General features: G+C 43.4%; 1 protein-coding gene across 2 annotated transcripts in view; it reads right to left on the reverse strand.

The window, feature by feature from the left end:
* The window catches only part of RIF1 (replication timing regulatory factor 1), a 310,912-nt gene that overhangs the window by 278,763 nt on the left and 10,239 nt on the right, over positions 1 to 21,910 (reverse strand). For both annotated transcript variants that reach the window (XM_069225212.1, XM_069225211.1), the window contains exons 2-3: positions 5,206 to 5,284; positions 3,558 to 3,654 (exon numbers count right to left, since the gene is read on the reverse strand). In XM_069225212.1, the coding sequence (XP_069081313.1) occupies positions 3,558 to 3,654; positions 5,206 to 5,284 (176 nt within the window). The remainder of the gene's footprint in view (positions 1 to 3,557; positions 3,655 to 5,205; positions 5,285 to 21,910) is intronic.

Genomic DNA, 21,910 nt, shown 5'->3' on the forward strand with positions numbered 1-21,910 from the left:
CGGTGGAAGTAGTTGGAGAGGGAGTTGCAGAGGTCTTGGGAGTGAGGAGAGTCTGTGGCGCAGGATTTGGGGAGTTCTTTAATGATGGAAAAAAGTTCCCTTCTGTTGTGAGAGTTGTCGTCTATGCCTTCTTTGTAGAAGGATCGTTTGGTGGTCTGGATGAGGTGGTGATGTTTGCGCCTGACTGATTTGAGGGTGGCGAAGTTGCTCACTGAAGGTTCTATGTGTCAGGCTCTGTTTTCCAGCAATCTTGTTTGGAGGATTGAAGTTCAGCAGCGAACCAGGGAGCTGTCTTGTTGGTGCGGGTGGTGTTGGTTTTTTGAGTGGGGCGAGGGAGTCTGCGCATGTTTCCACCCATCGGGTGAGAATGAGAGCTGCGGTGTTGGGGTCGTTGGAGCTTGAGTAAGGTTGGAGATCAGTTGTTCTTTGGAAATCTTGCTCCATTTGCGGTAGGGGATCGGATACTGTTAGTGGTGGGTTTCAGGAAGGAAAAATGGACGCACTGGTGGTCAGTCCATTGGAGTTCGGTGGTGTGAGTGAAGCTGATGTGGTTGCAGGAGGAAAAGATGGCGTTTAGCGTGTGACGGCCTGAGTGGGTGGGTGAGATGACTAGTTGTTTGAGGCAGAGGTTAGCGCGGTTGTCCAGTAGGGTAATGGAGTTGCAGTCGTAGGTGTTCTCTAGGTGAAAGAGAAGGTCACCGAGCAGTAGGTAGTTTGTGGAGGCGAGGGAGCAGATCATGTCGGCAATGGCGTCACAGAAAGGGGGCAGGGTCCAGATCCATGCAGCCCGTCGTTGATGCAGTTGGTGACTGCAGATGCAGGGGAGTGACTCCTTCACTCCAAGGGAGATTTCTTCTTGCTTCTTGGCACAGACTGATGCCTCACCGACCACAGAGGATACACAGCTGGGGAAATGTTGCAGTTCCTGGAAGAAGCCAGAGAAACAATGTTGCAAAGCACAGTCCTCATTGAAGTTGCAGATTGTTTGTTTCTGAAGAGTCCAGCTGCGGTTACAGTAGCCAGAAGATGACGAAAACGATGCAGAGGTGTCCTGGTGGAATCTTGCACATCAAATCTGGGGACCCACCCTCAAGGAGTCCCTAAATAGCCCTAAAAGGGGGTCTGGTCATCTAGTAACATACCCACCTATCAGTAGGGGTCTGTGATGTCACCTTCCTGACCTGCTCACTCAGATGCTCCCAAAGGCCTCTGCACATCTTGGTTTCAAGATGGCAGAACCAAGTGGCTACCTGGAGGAGCTCTGGGTACCACCCCTGGGGTGGTGATTGACATGGGAGTGGTCACTCCCATTTCCTTCGTCCAATTTCGAGCCATAGCAGGGGCCAGGGCTCCATGGATTGGTGCAAACCGGTTTATTCAAGGAGGGCAACAAATGTGCCCTTCAAAGCATACTGTTGGCTTGAGGAGGCTACCCCTCCCAAGCCTTGTAACACATATGTCCAAGGAAGAGGGTGTTCTCTCACTCTCCCACAGGAAATCCTTTGTTCTGCCTTTCTCTGCCTGCTGGAGCAGAAGGGCAAAAACCTGTGACGGGTGGCAGCAGGCCAGGCTGCCCGGAAAACCCCAGAAGACTGGAAGGAACAATACTGGAGGTCATCTAAGGAGCCCCTACAGAATTCATGAAATCATACAACCAATACCAGCAACAATATTGGGGTAGGATTCCGACATGTTTGATACCAAACATGCCCAAGTTCGGAGTTACCATTATGTAGCTGGACCTGTACACAGGTAAAATTGCTTCACCACACTTACGAAGTCCAGTGCAAAGGAACTGGAGTTAGTAGGGGCACCTCTGCTCATGGAGGGGTGCCCTTACACAGAGACCAGCATCCTGCCCTCTGGGCTGGGAAGGCCTACCATAGGGGTGACTTACAGTGACCTGGTGCAGTGACCTGTGGTGAAAGAGGGTGCAGTGACCAGTGGTGAAAGGGTGCATGCACCTTTTCACGCAGCCTGCAGACACATTTTGCATGGGCTCGCATGGGTGGCACAATACATGCTACATGCCAATGCCCTGTGTACCTAAGTGCCATATACTATGGACTTAAGAGGGGGCACCAGTATGCCAATTGTGGGGTATGCAAAGTCCTAGTCAACCAGATTTGGAGGGAGAGAGCACAGTCACTGGGGTCCTGGTTAGCAGGATCCCAGTGAAAACAGTCTAAGCATACTGACAGCAGGCAAAAAGTGGGAGTATCCATACAAAAAAGGGGATACTTTCCTACAGGGTGCTGTTCTCATGTCATAATCCACAGCTCTTCACATTTTCTTTCCCGACATGCAGAAGATGGAAATATATATTTTTTTTTTAACTGATGACAAAGAAGGGGTGATAGCTCCACTTCAAATATTTCAGTCACGTTTGTGAGAAGAAACAGTTTACTGTTCAAAAAAGAGGCACTGCTTCAAGGGAAGCAATAAGAAGATGCCAGACAATCTAGTGAAAGAACAAGTATAGACCCGAGACCATGTAACCTTCGGGGAGGTCATTTTCTGGACACTGCCACTTAAAGAAATGCATTTGGTGAATTAATAATACTTTCTTCGTTATGCATCAAGGTGAGAATTATTCACAACATTTTACTTGCAACAACTGCATATATAAACTTTTTTTTAAAATACAAATCACAGGTTTGTGATCAGATGAAGTGCGCATTTCCAAAAATGAGACAGTGGTGTGAATAATATCTTTTCTACCCACCTATGCAAGTGCTTGCATCACAGAGGATAGGCAGATCTGCTTTCTGAAAAGCTTAATAATTTTACATTCACCAATGATTTGTCCATAGTGCTGCATACTGGCAACGATAGCCCAGAGTCACTGACCTCATGAAGGATTTATTTTATACGATAGTTTTGGACAGGAAGTGAAAGGTCCTCTGTCATTTTTGACAATTAGACAACAGGATCAGCATACCATGCCAACATTGATCAGCAACTTGGCATGAGTCACAGCGATGGGCACCAATCAAGTAGTAACGCTAATACAAAGATTAACAAAAACAGCAGAGACCTTTCTTCCCGCTACAAATAGAACGCATAATAATTACCAGCTTTGCCCAGCAGGGAGTGACATTTTAAGCAGCTAAGGATCGAACATTAAGTACTAGACACTTGTGCTCAGCAATTTTCAGAGCAGACCTGCTTAGGTATGCCCTGTAAGAAACTTTACTGGAGGCCCTTAAGTATTGCTTTGACAAGTGTCTTCCAGAAGGACTGAAAAGAAAATAGCTTTAACTGGACAAATACATACAGATCCCACCAGGAGTTGCCGACCAGTCAGTCAACTGATGAACTACTTTTTAAACATTTGCACATTAGTTAACCCTTCTATGCATATTTTTCTTTTATCTGCTAGAACCCAAATTCGTTATATTATAGGCAAGTTAATTTCCTCCAGACCTAGGCAATATGGTAGATTACAATTTACTTGTGATGCGTTAATACAACCAAACTTCTACGTCTTACTCATGTCACAAACTAAATTATTCACAATGATAAGATAGTAACAAACACAAACATTAAATCTTTACCAGGTAATCCAGAAGCAATTTTGGAATTAAAAACACAAAATCCCAATGCTTGTAGTGCTGCATTGCTGAGATCGGAGTTTTCACTGACAATGTGTGCCTGAAAGTTAAACAAAGAAAAGCAAATTAACACAACAGCTTCCTTTAAAAAAAAAATAATAATCAAAACCAAGTGAATGTTAAAAATCAACAGTACATATACAAAAAATAAAGCTCCATGATAAAAGGAGACGCAAGGCTTATTTTTTGCACCTGCTGGTCCAATCTACAACTGGGACCTACATGCTAGGCAGGATAAGGTCGGGAGTGCACGCGCTGCACTGAGATTTACGATAGCTATTCATGTATACTAGAAAGGAGGACATGGGCCCACTGCTGTGGTATAGAATCACTTCAATGCCATTTAAGTGAGGGGGCATTAGACCCCTTCCATAACATGCATCACCCACTGCAGCACTACTGACCTATATGGCCTTAACATTGTAATGCAATTAAGCCATTTTCTACCACGAATCTAAGGCTAGAATGCATGCGATTCTGTCATCAGGGATTACAAAAGGCAGAAGAGTTCACCAGACTTGCAATGCTGGCAGCACACATTTGAGTTTGGTCCGATTTGTGTACCTCTAAAGCATCTCCTTCACCAAGCGGAACAAAGATCTAGACTGGGTGCAAAAAACAATAAGTAACTCTGTCAAACAGAAATGCTGCAACATCTACACCCGTCACCCCTGTACTGAAGAAGGAGGTTGGATCATACTATTAATAGACAACACACGTGTTTACTTCCACAGACAAAATGCGAGCATGTTCTGTACGAGTAAAAGACTTGCTTTTTAAATTAGCATCTACTCAAAATGTATCTCCTCCCATTTGCACCAGCTCACATGAACAATCACGGTATTAATAATCAAAGGATTCTCTTTCCTCATTGGTGTAACCAGAGAAGCCGCAGAGAAAAGGGTAACTCAGTGGAAGATCAAAAAGAAGTCTTGTGATTACACAGTGTGCAGTAGCTCTAAGGGCATACTTTCAATCAAGCTGCACTGCAAACAATATCAGGCTCATCCTGGAAGCGTCACAGAAAGCCTATCTGCATATGTAAGGATATTGTTCCCTAGACGAGGGCATTTTTACTTTATAGCATTGTGCTTTAGCAGCCTGTGTTGGGGCTTGGGCTAAAGGGAGCGGCGCTACACATACACCGGTAAAGAAAGTGATTTCTACACAGCTACCATTCACTACAAGAAGGTTTCTCAGAAATCAGTTTCTTATTACTGTTGGAAGATGGCTGAATTATTGAACTTTAGCCATTCACAGGGTTCTACGCAGGTTGGGAGGGGATTTTCTGAACTCCACACTGAAGAAGAGATTACAAAGATAGTATATGGAAATCAAGCAAGCTGTAAAATGTATAGTCACTTTGTATTATAATCTACCAGTTTATTTTTTTCAGGGTTTAAATAAAATCGTCACCATCTTCAAAACAGCTTTGCAAAGATATAAGCCTCCCCACCTTTGTTGCAGACCCTCAGTGGCCATGTGTGAAATTAGTGAAGGACGTGCATGAAAGTGTGCGTGGGCAAGTAGAAAGTGAGCTAGTCATGTAGTTCAGATAGTCATATGAAAAATTCGATATTTAGATAACCACCTTAAATAATTTACAAACGCGAGGGAACTGCTTTCCAACCACTGCGGTGAATTCTTTGCCTTCCTCTCCACTTAGACGACTAGAAAGAAGAAACAAAAAAAAAAATAGTCAGTGGAAAAAACACAAATAGCCAACTTTATTAAAGATCGATTTAAATTGGGTTTAACAAATAGAAGGGGACGCTGGAAAGATGAGGAAAGCACTGGAAACAGTAAGGTTCTGTTACAGATTAACACTCGATTTACATTCGACATAAACCTGTTTATCCATAAGAAACAGGAGTTTTAAAAAATAATTAGCCACGCAATTTTAATATTCAATTCATGAATGGTTTTAAGTAACTGTCATAATACAAAATAAAGTAAAGTTAAAGTAAGTGACCAGAGAAGCAACTTCTAATCTCAGCACAGGCCTTTTCAACAGGATAGTACTCAAAGGATTTCCTAACACCAACATACTTCAAGAATTTATGAAGGGCGCATGAACCATGGAATTAAATGTACCACTGTAAGCACCAGTTCTGAAAAGCCCACAACGTAACGTGTGAACCCATCAAAGGACTTGAGATGTGCGACTTCTAAATCTTTACCCGTTTCAAGGACTTAGACTCCTTCTCTCACTGGTTACATTTTTCAAAGAGTTGCTTTCTAGAAGCAAACTAGATATGGAGTTTCTTGTAAAGAAGGCCTATGTAAACAATAGAACTTGGGAACCATAATGAACGCAAATTGTTTCTAAATCCCATTACCACGATGGCGCACCATGTGCCCACCACAGTGGGTATTATGAAGCCCTGGTTTCCCACCATCACACTGATAGAGAAGAGGAAGAAGTGTAGAATTTCAAAATATTTTTATAAAAAGGCATGATCTCCAGTAAATCTTCATTATTAGAATTGTGTGGATTACCGGAACACTGAATGCCCACTCCTCCTTTGCAGAGGAGAATGTGAGTCCAAACACCCAGAGAAAAGTAAGAAAATAGAATTTGCATTTATTTTTACTTCGGGAAAAGCAAGATTTGAGCTGGCAGTCCTCCAAGCAAATGAAGAGGTGGAGCTCGCACACCATGTTTGTGAAAAGAACCGCTTTCCAGTTACCAACACTTAGGACAGACTGCAAAATGAGCACCCTGAAGGGAGGTTTCTGAAAGCCAGCTACCGTGAGCTTGGTTCATCCTTAGAGGGAAAGGGTTTCTGTTCCAGTGAGCGCAATACGCCATATCTCACTAAAAACGTCAATAAGACTATCAATTTGATACTTCGCTGCAGTTATCTACAACAGTGGTTCCCAACCTTTTGACTTCTGTGGACCCCCATTTTATCAGTACTGGAGCCCGGGGACCCCCACTGAGTCATTTCTGATAGCTGGGACCTAATATTATTATATTTTTTAAGCAGTCGCGGACCCCCTGAGGCTTCGCGGACCCCCAGGGGTCCCCGGCCCACAGGTTGGGAACCACTGATCTACAATAAAAGTTGATGTATTCTTATGAGACATGTGCACCGTCGCAAAGCTGATTGGGGTAGAGGGCTTCAGTCCACAGCAAGGGTAAACTAAAATTATCTTTACAAAAACTAACTAGCATGCAACCTTTACTGATTCACTACAACATAGTTTCCTGGCTTTAAAAGGAGGAACCAAAAGTGACGAGTTAACCATCTTTACTTTCCGGGAAGCGCTTCACTATTAGTTTAGTATAATTATATAAACAAAATACCAGAAATCTAGGTTGTAAAGTACATTGTTATAGATTATGTTGCTATAAACATTTAGATTTTATGATTAAAAGGTGTAGCAACTGAGTCCAAGCCCTGTAATAGCTACTGAACGATCTACTTCGCTTTTGTAGCACCCAGTTTCACACTTAATCAGACAATAACATTTCAGAAGACATCCCACAATTGTAGGGTGCCAAAAATTATGTTGTCAGCTTTTTGAGAAAAGGTCTGCATTAATCACAAATCCAGGTATTGTACAGGAAAATCTTACACGAAGACAAACTACAGCAGCTGAGGAGCCTCTGACAGCAAAGACCCTTCAGAGGGAGATGGTGGAGGGATGCTGAACTACAGAAAACACTTTCAGGAGTGGAAATAAGCTGAAGACGTGCAACATCACAATACATTAAGTTTTATGAACAAACTGGGCACACGTAGTTGGTAGCATGTGGCTGTATTGCAAGAGTGCCAGAATTCCATCTAGTTTTATTTTTAGTTCGAGTTTAAGTTTACCACACAGGGAAAGTCGTCTGGTGGCAAAAAAAAACTTATTATGGGCTTAGAAGGGGCGTATAGCAGCCCACTGTTTGCCAAAAGGAGGGCTTTATTGTCAGTCATTTGCCCACTTTACATTCAATGGCCTACCTTCCTCTTCTTGCACTTGTCCATCCCCTAGAGCAGACACTTCACAATACTTTGACTTACTTGTATCCTTCTACTGCTCACAATTAGCTGACTACTTTTTTCATTCAGCACTGCAGGAGTGCATTAATTTTTTTAGCTCTATCGCTCAAGTGCTACTTTGTGCCTCAAATGATCCCCCATCTCCTACGCACTGTGCTGCTCTTCATCCCTCCTACTTTTCTGTAAAAGGATAGTAAAAGGAATATTTTTGCTGGGGTATGGCTGAAAAGCAGATTTTAAGGGTTGTTTCCTCTTATATGCTATATTACACATATTGCACAGAATCATAAGCTCTTGCATATAGACTTCTATAGAGCTCAAGGAAGGACCATCTTCTATACTCACATCTGTTGGAGAAGTATACATCTGCTCCCTGGACTACTGCGGAAGAGCACATGGCCAAATACTGTGTTAAGTAACTAAGGTCTCCAGAAGCATTGCCTTTATTTTCTGATACTCTTATACGTTTAAAACATTTTGATCAACTGGCTACGGCAGATAGTCTTCTTTAGGAAAATCAAAAAATGAAAGCTTGTGACAACTTTACTGTGCAAAAACTAATCTAAGATGTTGCCAGTAAAATGCAAAAATATGAAGAACTACCCACAGAGCAGTAATCTTATTCCTAAACTACAAATGAACATTCACATTACCAACTCTGCCAGGATACTTTTGACAACAAGATAATTAATAATGGAACATTAAACGGGGTTTCTTCTCAAGAAGAGTCCTTTGCACCGTAGGAAGCAATGGCCACTACCGCCTGCTCTAATACATGCAGGTGTTCACAGCACAACTCTAATATTATTTACACCTGGTATAGCAGCTATTGGAACACACTTGGATACCCCAGAGAAGGTACCACTCAAATTAAAATTGCCCAAACTGCCTATTACGAAATAGAAGTTAATTGTGCTTCCAATACCCCGTGAGAAATGTTTCAGATTGTGAAATCACTGATGCAGCCCACTTTAGATGGCTCCTCCCCAAGATTGAAAGAAACCTGTTGCAACGATCTTGCATGATTTTTTTCTCATCACTGATATACATTCAGCCTTTCATGAGTCAGATAGACTTGGGGTCCTATTATAAACAGCAAGAAAGAAATGGAGAAAAGCAGCCTCTCGGACTTCCCCAGCTTGACTCTAGATAGCTTTGCTTTTATTCAGCAAAGTTAATTCAGGATCCCCACTTGACCTCACAATGTCACATTGGCTCCAAAGCACAAAATTAATTTTTCCCAGCACTGCTAGGTATTGTAAATCTTTCGGTGGTAAAGGGAACAGTACCTCACTCCCCTGCATGGAACATACTGTGGTAAAAGCCCTATAGGGAGACAAGAAAAAAAAAAACAAAAAAAAAACTTGGAGCCCCTCAGTTCAGGAAATTACAGACCTAGTCTTGCTACTCCCAGGACTGAGCAAAGTACTGGAGAAACATGTAAACCAGTACCTTTCAGAATTCCTGAAAGTAAGTGTCCTGCATCTTCCCCAGAAGGAGTTTTGACCAAAGCACAGCAGGGAAACAGCCCTTCTGGTGGTAGTGGAGGAATCGAAAATGCTGCTTGATCGAGGAGGTAGGCCAAGTCATACCTCAAAGTAAAAGGGGATAAAACAGAGCTGAAATTAGGCAATAACATTAAACCCCATGAGGCTAAGCTGTCAGGAATACCCGGGCATGCCTCTAGGATGGTTATAAAAAGTCTGGGAGTATGGTTGGGCAAATCTTTGTCCATAGGCGTCAAGCAACAAAACCTTTGCACATCTCCTGTGGCATTCTCAGAACTCTGCATACAATCCTACACCTGTTCCCCCTCCTTTCCAGAAGGCTTGTGGTCCAGACATTAATTATTTCCCACCTGAACTACGAAAACGCTCTACATATGTGTAAGGAAATGCCTCCTTGGCATGGTTACCCCCTGACTTTTTCCCTTTGCTGATGCGAAGTTATGATTTGAAAGTGTGCTGGGACCTGCTAACCAGGCCCCAGCACCAGTGTTCTTTCCCTAAACTGTACCTTTGTCTCCACAATTGGCACAACCCTGGCACCCAGGTAAGTCCCTTGTAACTGGTACCAAGGGCCCTGATGCCAGGGAAGGTCTCTAAGGGCTGCAGCATGTCTTATGCCACCATGGGGAACCCTCACTCAGCACATACACACTGCCTCACAGCTTGTGTGGGCTGGTGGGGAGAAAATGACTAAGTCGACATGACACTCCCCTCAGAGTGCCATGCCAACCTCACACTGCCTATGGCATATATAAGTCACCCTTCTAGCAGGCCTTACAGCCCTAAGGCAGGGTGCACTATACCCCAGGTGAGGGCATAGGTGCATGAGCACTATGCCCCTACAGTGTCTAAGCAAAACCTTAGACATTGTAAGTGCAGGGTAGCCATAAGAGTATATGGTCTGGGAGTCTGTCATACCCGAACTCCACAGCACCATAATGGCTACACTGAAAACTGTGAAGTTTGGTATCAAACTTCTCAGCACAATAAATGCACACCGATGCCAGTGTACATTTTATTGAGAAATACACCCAGAGGGCATCTTAGAGATACCCCCTGAAAACATACCTGACTTCCAGTGTGGGCTGACTAGTTTTTGCCAGCCTGCCACACACCAGACATGTTGCTGGCCACATGGGGAGAGTGCCTTTGTCACTCTGTGGCCAGGAACAAAGCCTGTACTGGGTGGAGGTGCTTCTCACCTCCCCCTGCAGGAACTGTAACACCTGGTGGTGAGCCTCAAAGGCTCACCCCCTTTGTTACAGTGCCACAGGGCATCCCAGCTAGTGGAGATGCCTGCCCCTCCGGCCACTGCCCCCACTTTCGGCAGCAAGGCTGGAGGAGATAAAGAAGAAAACAAGGAGGAGTCACTCCCCAGTCAGGACAGCCCCTAAGGTGTCCTGAGCTGACTCTTACTTTTAGAAATCCTCCATCTTGCAGATGGAGGATTCCCCCAATAGGATTAGGGATGTGCCCCCCCTCCCCCACAGGGAGGAGGCACAAAGAGGGTGTAGCCACCCTCAGGGCCAGTAGCCATTGGCTACTGCCCTCCCAGACCTAAACACACCCCTAAATTGAGTATTTAGGGGCTCCCAGAACTGAGGAAGATAGATTCCTGCAACCTAAAGAAGAAATGACTGCTGGCCTGAAGCCGTGCAGTGAAGACGGAGACGACAACTGCTTTGGCCCCAGCCCTACCGGCCTGTCTCCCAACTTCAAAGAAAACTGCAACAGCGACGCATCCAACAAGGACCAGCGACCTCTGAAGCCTCAGAGGACTGCCCTGCAACCAAGGACCAAGAAACTCCTGTGAACAGCGGCCCTGTTTAACAACCTGCAACTTTCTTGCAACAAAGAAACAACTTTAAAGACTTTGTTTCCCGTCGGAAGCGTGAGACTTTCCACTCTGCACCACACGCCCCCGGCTCGACCTGCGGAAAACCAACACCTCAGGGAGGTCTCCCCGGCAACTGCGAGCCCATCAGTAGCCAGAGACGACCCCCCTGAGCCCCCACGGCGACGTCTGCAGAGGAAATCCAGAGGCTCCCCCTGACCGCGACTGCCTGTAACAAGGGACCCAATGCCTGGAAACAACAATGCACCAGCAGCCCCAGGACCTGAAGGAACCGAACTCCAGTGCAAGAGCGACCCCCAGGCGATCCTCTGCCTAGCCCAGGTGGGTGCTACCCCGAAGAGCCCCCCCTGCATCGTTGAAGAGACCCCAAGGTCTCCCCATTACTTCCTATCTAAAACCCGACGCCTGTTTGCACTCTGCACCCGGCCGCCCCTGTGACGCTGAGGGTGTACTTTCTGTGCCTGCTTGTGCCCCCCCGGCCCTACAAAACCCCCCCCTGGTCTGCCACCTGAGGACGCAGGTACTTACCTGCTGGCAGAATGGAACCGGGGCACCCCTGTTCTCCATTGAAGCCTATGTGTTTTGGGCACCTCTGACCTCTGCACCTGACCAGCCCTGAGATGCTGGTGTGGTAACTTTGTGGTTGCTTTAAACCCCCAACGGTGGGCTACCTTGGACCCAACGTTGAGACTTGTAAGTGTTTTACTTACCTGCAAACTTAACCTTTACTTACCCTCCCAGGAACTGTTGATTTTTGCACTGTGTCCACTTTTAAAATAGCTTATTGCCATTTTTACAAAGACTGTACATGCTATTGTGATTATTCAAAGTTCCTAGAGTATCTAAATGAAATACCTTTCATTTGAAGTATTACTTGTAAATCTTGAACCTGTGGTTCTTAAAGTAAACTAAGAAAAGACAGTTCTCAATATAAAAACCTATTGGCCTGGAGTAAGTGTGTGTTCCTCATTTATTGCCTGTGTGTGTACAACAAATGCTTAACACTACCCTCTGATAAGCCTACTGCTGGACCACACTACCACAAAATAGAGCATTAGAATTATCTCTTTTTGCCACTATCTTACCTCAAAGGGGAACCCTTGGACTGTGCACACTATTTCTTACTTTGAAATTGTATATACAGAGCCAACTTCCTACAATATGGAAATTCCAAGCTGTGCAGAATGACACAGCCCGCACTCTGCTCAACATCCCCACACACAATTCAGCGAGACAGGTCTTGGCCATTCTCCATTCACTACCAGTAGATCAAAAGGTTAAATTCAAAGCCCTATGCATACCACATAGGGCATTGGTAACCAAAGGCCCCTCCATACTTCGACCTTTGATTTCACCTTACACTCCAAGAACAACCCTTAGATCCAGTATGGCCCAATCAGCCATGGTTCCCTTTGTTCAAACAGCAAGAAGTGAAGGGTGTTCCTTTGGCTACAATGTGGCCAGACTATGGAAAGCCATCCCCCATAAAAGGAATCATTGATAGCAACTGATGTTTCAGAAATACGTAAAACTCTGGCAAGATCTAACTTCTCTTAGCTTTAGCATGGCATTATTCTGGAGGTTGTCATGCGCCAGCCGTGTTTGAAACGGTCAACTTCGCGATGCTACAAAATGGTGTCATTCATGGTATCACTAGTACATTCTGCACAATGTGGTAGCCATACCCTGACCACAGGTAGCCACGCGCACAGACCTAGAAACAGATCAGAATGCCCTGCAAAGCATCTCCAATTCAGCTGTCCACTAAGTACAAATGGAAGAAGAAAAAAAAAAAAGCTACCTGACTTTCACACCAACTCTCAATCTTCAAAAGGGAGAAAATAAAGATAATGTAGGCAATGCCTTAGCACGCTGTGTTTATACACTCTATTGCAGTTCTAGTCGGTCGGAGTTCAGGTCGTCAATACACTGAATTGCAGAGAGTAGAGTTTAAGTCAGCCTCATTCAACCATAGCTTATTTGATGTGTCTTTCACACCTTGTCTTTTTCCATCTTCCACCCCTCCCCCCCTCCCAAAATGCCATCCTCTGCACTCAGTTTCAAAAGAATCATCCATCTATGAGGTCATATTTCCTTATCCACGCACTAAGTCACTCATCATTCACCAATCTATGTACTCTTGTCCAACCAAACATTGACCCATTAGATTCACCTATGCGCTCATCAACACACAAATTAATGAAGCCTTTTGCTTGTAATACAGCGGTAATTATTGCAATTGCCAAGTCTAGTTACTTTTCTAGTAGTTTTCTTAAATAGAGGTCATGTTTTATTCAGTTAACAAGACATTATGTATTCAGGCATTCAATGTATTTGTAGGAAATACTTATTTTCCTGCTATACTGTTCCGTGTCCCTGCATATGGTTTGACATATCCTATGTGCGATTAAATATTAATTTAAACTCCAGTCTGGAGACAGCAAAGAGAAATTGTGCCCTTGAGGTTCCAAAAGAAGGGTCTCACTGACCTTAATATAAGCATTATAAGACATGATTACTAAAAGTGACGGATTCTCTGATTTTCTGTGTAACACCCATCAGCAGGGCAGCCACGTTTTTACCTAAACCAAACAAGCTTAATACTAAAATGTATAGGTGTTTTCTTTGTTCAATCACAATAACATTCTAGCTGAAGTATTTACCGTGTGGATTTTAGAAGAGGTTCCCAAATCTGATCATTCTGATGAATATGATATATCCTGAATCACGCCACATTTTTCGCCTTTATTGTAAACTAACTCTTAATATAAATCAGTTATAGCCATTTGAAGTAGCATTTGACTATAATCATTTATTTTGGCAATAGTGGGATTATTACTGCCATGAATCATCTTCGTTCTTTGGTGTGGGGGGTTAGTCTTCACTTAGAGGAGGGATCATCACTGAATCTTTATTGAAATCCGGGGACCCCTCACTGAGTCATTACTGAAAGCTGGGGACCTAATCTGTTGTTATTATTTAACTTCCTAAGCAGTCGCGGACCCCCTCAGGAGGATTTGCGGACCCCCATGGGGTCCCCGGACCACAGGTTGGGAACCACTGCTCTATACCATTTGGAGCACAGTCAAGAACATTATCAGTGGGCGGCAATAAGGTCGTCAAAAGGTGCATGTGGCAGTATTCCAAGCTCCGACCCCAAGGTTCAGGGAGGCAGGAAATACCCACTTTGCATGTCTTCTGAAATCCAGGAAAGGGGGGGAGGGGGGGGGAATAGAACACTCTCTTTGTATGGGAAGGTTTCTCAGCCTCTAAAAACTAAATATGATTTTTCTTTTTTTACCTAAATGCTAATGCTTCAGTTTAGTGCAAGTCTAATACAGAAAGCTGCAACTGGGGTGCAAGATCAACCTTTAGTACAACGAGGGCTGGAAGCATAAGGCTACACTGGAGTGGCTAAGGAATAAAAAGGGTAATTGTTTCCCACTGGCCAATCAATGTCAAATCTGTCCCAGGTACTTCTAGCCCGGGTGGTGTTTTGCACTTCAAGGGTATGCAACTTTCTTCCCCTATTAATCCTCTCTACTGTATCACTAGTTTTTAGCACCACTAGCACAGGACTAAATGGGACTGCTAGATTTAACAAAAACAAGTATCCCCAAAGGGGCCTTTTGAGATCAGCTTCCTCTTGACAAGTGATTGCTGCGATGTGCATTTTCCTTACTACAGGTGCACCAACAACGTTGAAGCATTAAAACTGAAGTTACAGGCTAAGTTTCACTTATCTTATGGTACTCTATGGAAATTCCAGGGATTCCCAGGGACCTGGTTCAATTAGGAGTGTATGAACTTTTGGGGGCAATTTTGGGTAGCTCCATATTTGAACACCACACTTTCTGCTGTCGGACGCTTTGCATTAAACTTCCTGGCGAGGTTGAGTATAGCATCACATGGTCGCAGCCAAGTATGGAATCCTCTTCAGATACAGGCCACTCCAAACCAGGAAAGTGCACTACAGTTCTGGGAGTTTTAGAAGTCTAATTAAGATAGTGCAGTCAAATTGTAGCACAGGTTAAGAAGAGTATGCAGAAACTGGACATACTTCTCTAGACCTCAGACAACTCTGTAACTTTGACCTTCCATGTTTTACAAACCATTATTTTTTTCTGCTAGAACTTTGCAGGTTTGAACACTTGTGAGATGTGCACACTGAACACAACCTAACAGGACAGTAAGTCTGAAGGTTATAAACTTGACTGAACCTAAATGACAGTATGAACATGAGTGCTATTGATCTTGATGAACTGTTTCCGACCAGCACTTAAAAGTACTTGTAGGTTCGATTTTTTGGTGCTCTCATTGCTTCCGAGGTACTATACAAAGAACACGAGGAAAGACTACGAATTCATGGAGCACTGTAGGGCGCAGCACCATTCATCCATGCTTACATTAAACGAACGTGTACTGGCTTGCAATTTAAGCATGACAGATGCATTCTTGAGGACACAGTTTGTTGGAGGTTTGTGTGTTGACCACGTGCTACAAATCTAAATGAGTCCACTTTAACGTTATGGTTAAAGCCAATCAAGAAGCGCTTGAACAGGAAGAGTACCTATTATGACAAAAACATGCGACAAGGTCTCTTCTCTCCACTTGCAGAGAATATGTAACTTTTCTTCATTTTAAGTGAGCTACTGTGGTGTTGTGTAACCATTTTAGCTATAGCTTTATACATGTTATTTTAGCAAACTAGGCCTGCCGCTGTGCATTTTATCCTAGATATATTTTATTTAGCTTGGTTATATTATTTTAACATTAGCCACATTTGAGGTCTTGTATTATTTTCTCTATCTGTTCTTCACCTAGGTCAGCACTGCGTTCTTAAACAAGACATTTCTTTCACTCTGTGCTTTTCTCAAGGGTGCAGTAAGACAGGTTGCCGGCAAGTGTTACGCTTGGTCTCCTATATTCACAGAAACATACACACTCTTACGTGGGGATCCTTTCTTGGAACATCAGCTGTTTTATTATAAAAACACGACTTTGAGTCATGAACGTTAGAGAGGGATTCCAGCCAGATGACCATGACTGTTCGCTGATTCGCTACAGCTGCTTATGTAAACTACAGGCTTCTTGCTCAGGTATGAGGGATGTCTTCTTCCCAGGGGGAACCTGAAGGACAGAATTAGAGCTTAACAGGCTGTGCTCTAACAAAGTTTAGGTAGGAACAAGCCTTACAAGCCTCAGTGACAGTATGGTAGCGTTATTCTTGTCTTTTACTCTCCTTGTCATAATTTTAATCTTGTTGTGCTTCATCGTCCTAGTTATTGCAATACATGCTTTGTTATGCAAGATGCAGATATTTCAATAAAACCTTATTGAACTGTACTCTGCCAGATTGTCCTTGCATATGTGAAACTAATGCAACTGAGAGAAACGGATGCGATCTGAACGACCACGATCCCAGAGGAGTGATTTATGTCATGCAACCCCTTGCCCCAATCAGTCCTACTCTTGTGGGGAGATGAGGCACTGCTAGTTAGCTGGAACAAACCCAGATTAGGCCGACGGGTGTCACATGGTGTGAGATCAGACTCAGTCCCCCACAGTACAGGTAATTTTGTCGCCCGAATCCAGTAGTCTCATTAGGATAATGAGAACCTATGCGACAGTAGAAGCCCTCCTTGACAAGGTGCATCCAAAAAGGGAATGGATTATAATGATTATGTGCAGGTTACCTTTCACAGATAAAAAAAAAATTGGGTAAACAGTGGTCAGTTATTAGTGAGCAGAAAACTCTGCCAGCTGCAGCCGACTTACTGGGGGTGAATGTTTGATTGGTTCCGCATTCCGTCCATCATTTGGGTTTTGCTTTGGCCGCCATAAGTGCGCCGGGTATGCCCAGACATGGGTCCTGGGCTCACTATGCCACTGGATTCAAGCTAGCCTGGCTGATGAAGGGTGAAACCCTGAAACCGGTCCCAGGATGCTTGTTTCCGGTCCAGGGAGGACCTGGCCTGGCAGTTCCGGATGGACTGTTCCCATGAGGAACAGGGTCAAGACGGATTTGCATATGGTTAGGTCTAAACTGGGGTGGCATGGTGAGCAAAAGAACGATGGATTAAACCCAGATCTGTAACTGGGGGTAAATGTTTGATTGGTTCCGCATTCCGTCCATCATTTGTGTTTTGCTTTGACTTACTTCTAGACCACGACCTATTATTGGCTCTGTGCTTCCCTGTGAGGCCTCCAAGACACGTTCCAGGCAGCCCAGTTCACCTTCCCGCACGTTTTGAGGTGCTGGAGGAAATGTTAACTAAAACCCCCCACCCCAGCACAGTGACCTGTTAAATAGCCCTGTCAATGAAGGGTGTGGTTGCTGCTCCCATCAAGCGAGGTGTACTAATGCTTGAGTAGGGTATTGACTTGAGTGAGTTTCCCCTGGTTCTTCACCCCCTTCACACGGCTGTTTTCTAGTCAATGTGAGAGAAAAAAGGAACAACTTTTAAAGGAGTATGTAACACAGAGAAGGCCGAGTGACCATAGCCACTCTAAGTGAGAACCTGGTCCAGGAATTACAGCACTGAGGAATGTGCTTAACTCTGAAATGGGGCTGCCTGTCCAGCCCCTTTAACTCTGTCCCGCCAAGGAATCAGCCATTCACCTGTAGTCAAGTCGAACACACAACTCAAGTGATGAAGTAAGCTGACCTGCAAGATCAAGATGCGTAAAAAAACAGGGTACAACAATGCCTTTGGAGAGCATATTAGTAAACTCAGGAAAAATCTTGTGAATTCCTCTCTCCATAAATGGCTGTGTCGCGTTATAATCTTTTGATTTCTGGCTCACCGATCAGAGAGTGTGCACTAATTCCAGTAGGCTCAGAAATACTGCATGCCCGATCTGCAGATGGATGTCAGACTGTATGAACTTCCTATTCCTGAATTCCTCCTGCTGGAAATCATGTTTCCTTCCAAAGGAACTTCCACGGAGCAGATAAGGATGAAGTGCACAAAAGATGGAAAGATTCTGAGATTACGGTATACCACCGGCCTATTGGGGCAGACTGGCATATACACACATGGTAAATACCATCCGTAGCACGGTACCATGAAGAGAACTACAGGAGCTCATGAAGATGCCAGGATCTATAGTAACAGCTACCAGATATGGCATCTCGCATCTCAGTGTGCAGCGATGTGATGGAATCGAGTGGACGTATCCTGCAGCAGTGGTTCCCAACCTTTTGACTTCTGTGAACCCCCACTTTATCAGTACTGGGACCCGGGGGACCCCCACTGAATCATTATTTGAATCTGGGCACCCCTTGTGAGTCATTACTGAATGCTGGGTACATAATCAGTTCATATTATATTTTCTGAACAGCCGCGAACCCTGAGGAGGCTTCGCGGACCCCCAGCTGTCCCCAGACCACAGGTTGGAAACCACTGGCCTACAGTATGCCAAATAAGAGGCCCATGTTTACAGCTGCCCCATCACAGAATAATAGCTCTAACCCCTTTTTAGAAGTATTAGCATTGTAAACACCTAACCAGACTTCTTGCCAAATAAATTGGAGAAAAAAAAGAAAAAAAACAGGGCGTAATCGCCCTGTGTAAAACCCAGTATAATCGTGCTGCGCAGGAACTAAAAAGAAAGTAGTGCAGAGACCATGCGGAAAACATGCAGTAGCTGGCCAGTGCACTTGAGTAGTGCTAAACACTGGAAAAGGCATGACATAGGCATGCCTTTCTCAAATAAAAATCAGGCAATTTGTAAAAGGCAAGCTCACGAAACAACAAAAGTGATTAGCGTGACATGCGTGTGGTTAAAAGCCCACAGAGATTAAAACAGGGACCCTAAAAACTATTAGCGAGCAGAATGATTTATTGCCATCATCATAATGAAATCCATATTTGACAAGGACAAGTTAAATCCCTGCATCTTGTGAAATCTTTTTAAATATTGCAACAAACCACAAAAACACACAAATATGCAATATATACTATGTGATACATTAGAGATTTCTTCTGTACTTGACAAGTCCCTCTTTTAAAAGTAAAGCGCATGGCATGTACACAAATGGAAGATAAATCATTTAAATACACAGAAAGCTTTCCACATGTACCGTACAAACGGGGAATGCTTACGCTCGCAGGCACTCCAAATGTTAATATGATCCCCATATTAAATCTGTAATGAGAGAACATAGTCCCTGCACATCCAGAAAAGATGATTAAACCTTGGGCGGTGAATGGAAAAAATACTGAATGTGACAGGTCTTTAGCCTAATTGGCTTTTGATGTGGAAACAAAGACTGCCCGGTTCAACCGTTGTGGATTGCCCGAAAGCTTTGGAAAGAGAATCTTTACTCAGCGGCCAGAGATCTCATAACAGAATGCGCATATAGGTAAGACTTTCATTCCAATGAAAGATTCAGACTAAAGGAGAACTAAAATATATACAAAGGCAGGAGAGGGTGATAAGAGTGAAAGGTAATTTTTAATTCCATTTCTAGTCTTTAGATGATCTCAGTACATTACTTAACAGGGTAACTGTCCAACTCTCGTTGAAAAGTCAATTTGCCAGTGCTCAGTAAAAATGAGCAAAGCAATGTACAGAGCAGGCATGTGAACGTTCAAAACAGAAGAAGCAAGCGTACTAAAGATTTTGCCAAGCAAAACTGTTAGACAAATTTTTTTTAAAAAATACTATTATCAGTTTAGATATTGTTGTAGAAGGAGAGGGAGTCTGAAGCCATTCAGGTAGGAGGTAAATTATTTATTCCATGTTAGGTCCCTAGCTTAGAGTCGTAGCAGGTAGACCATGGTAGTGCTCCATTCTCCCTCCAACTGTAAACACATCACAGGCTTCAACCAGTCCACAGACACCAACATTTCAAGCCATAACCTTCTCACAGCATCCACACAACATTTTAACGCATGCCCACTCGGCCCATGCAGGTGACACATTGCGTAACTCCATCGTCCCTTTTCCCTCTCACACAGAACAATCCAAACATGCCATGTCACTATGGGTGTATTAGCTGGACTCACTGGTGGAAGCAAGTAGAACAAGTGTAGGTTGATACAGTGGATAGAATCGGAGAAGGGATTTGATACAAAATGACCAATGTTTCTATCAATTTGACCAAATATTTATTCTATGCTGAAATGATGCAGATGGCACGAGTGAAGAGCTGGGGACATGACCCTTTTACTCTATTGGAAACTGCTCTTAAAAATAAAATCGATCATTAGAAGATGGTACTGGTCACACAAAACAATGGAATAGCAAAAGGACTAAAAGGGAACTACTGAAGTTCTATTTAGTACCACTGGAACAAGGCAACTCTTCTGACATTGAGCGGTCTATAAATATGGTTTTGTGACAAAGCACAACCCAGTGATGTGGAATTCCTATCGCTCTGGACATATTGTTTGAGGGTCAAGGGCAACAAGTTGTCATGTTTATTTTGTCCTTGGGACAAACAAGCCTAACCCCCACTCTAGTTTTGTTGCGCCGCCGACTGCTACAGTAGTTCCAGGCACTGAACAAAACTACTCTGGGTGCCAATATGCTCCTTGTGGAAGAGCAGAATGTGATCACTAACAGAAAAGCCAGCCGACAGAGAGAGAAACAGACCAAATTCTTAAAGAAAGTCACAAAAGTGCACCCATGGTATATGTCTTTGAATTAGTGGCTTTCATGAATTCACAAGACCTTACAGAAATGGACAAAAAAAATAAAATAAAAAAAATCTTACTCCTAGAAAATATTTGCGAATTGTATATTAGCACAAGCAAATAAGCATATGAAGATTTGCTCATGTGAAAATCTGTTGAGGTTTTACAAGTTCACTTTCCCTCCAACCACTTTTTTACCCCAACCCTGGAACGACTTCTACTTCCATTGTCAGGAGGAAATTTCCAGCCTCTCTCATTATGGGAAAAGATTAGAGAAGAGCTGGTGAAAATCCTTAAACCATCACGTTAGTAGGTTTGCAGATGGCCAGGGAGCACAAACTATTGCTTACTGCTACCTCCAGCCCCAGTAGGTAGCTCTGCAGAAAGGTGGCAAATAAAGGAAAATGCTATAGTACGGATTGAAAATGCTAGTATTCAAGCCCTTCTATAGTAGTAGCCCTTGCATGATCAGAGAGGCTATTATCAGAGCTCTTACATAATGAGACTGCTGCCAAAATCTGACGCGGCACTACATGGCACCAAAGGGACAAACGATTTCTTTACAGGACAAGTAAATTTAAGAAGCAACCTGCCCAATGAACAAGTACTTTATTAAATTCCATACCCCTGAAAAACTCCTGCATAAGTGACAGGCATCAGCTTGAGAAATTGCACAAACAGATGTAAAGTTACAAAAATGTATAAGAAACCCAAAGCATTGCAAACACAAATGCATACATTTACGCTAATTTTAAGTAGCTTAAAAGACAAGGTACAACAGAACGGATTTGGAAAAGAACTTTTGAACAGTGCTGGAAAAACATCCTTGCACATTTAAAAGCAATTACAATTGTGCAGAAAGAATTCCTGGAGTACTATGCTTCAGTAACAATGTACATTCATGTTTACAGTACAGTGCTTACAAAGCAGCATTTGACTCCAGGAAGCCCTCCAATTAAATGATCACGTAATACTTTTTTTTTTACTTCGTGTGAACAAAAAAAAAACAAGGTTGAGGCCCAAAATACAGGCTTTCAAATCTGTTAAAGCTCACAATAAAGCACTTTTTTCATACAAATTAAATATGTAGGAGCGGGTCTATTTTCTGCTGACTGCAGCAATGCAAAATTACACAAAGTACCTTAATCAAGGTTGAAAGGCCAGCAAGTACTAATGAAATGCTACTCCTCACCTTCCATGCATAAAAGACACCAATTTAGGATTTTTAAAAAAAAAAAATAACTATTTGGATAGACTGATGAATATGTGAAGCTCTCTCTTTTGAGAAATCTCA

The sequence above is a fragment of the Pleurodeles waltl genome, chromosome 3_1, assembly GCF_031143425.1.
Source record: "Pleurodeles waltl isolate 20211129_DDA chromosome 3_1, aPleWal1.hap1.20221129, whole genome shotgun sequence".
Lineage (NCBI taxonomy): Eukaryota > Metazoa > Chordata > Amphibia > Caudata > Salamandridae > Pleurodeles > Pleurodeles waltl.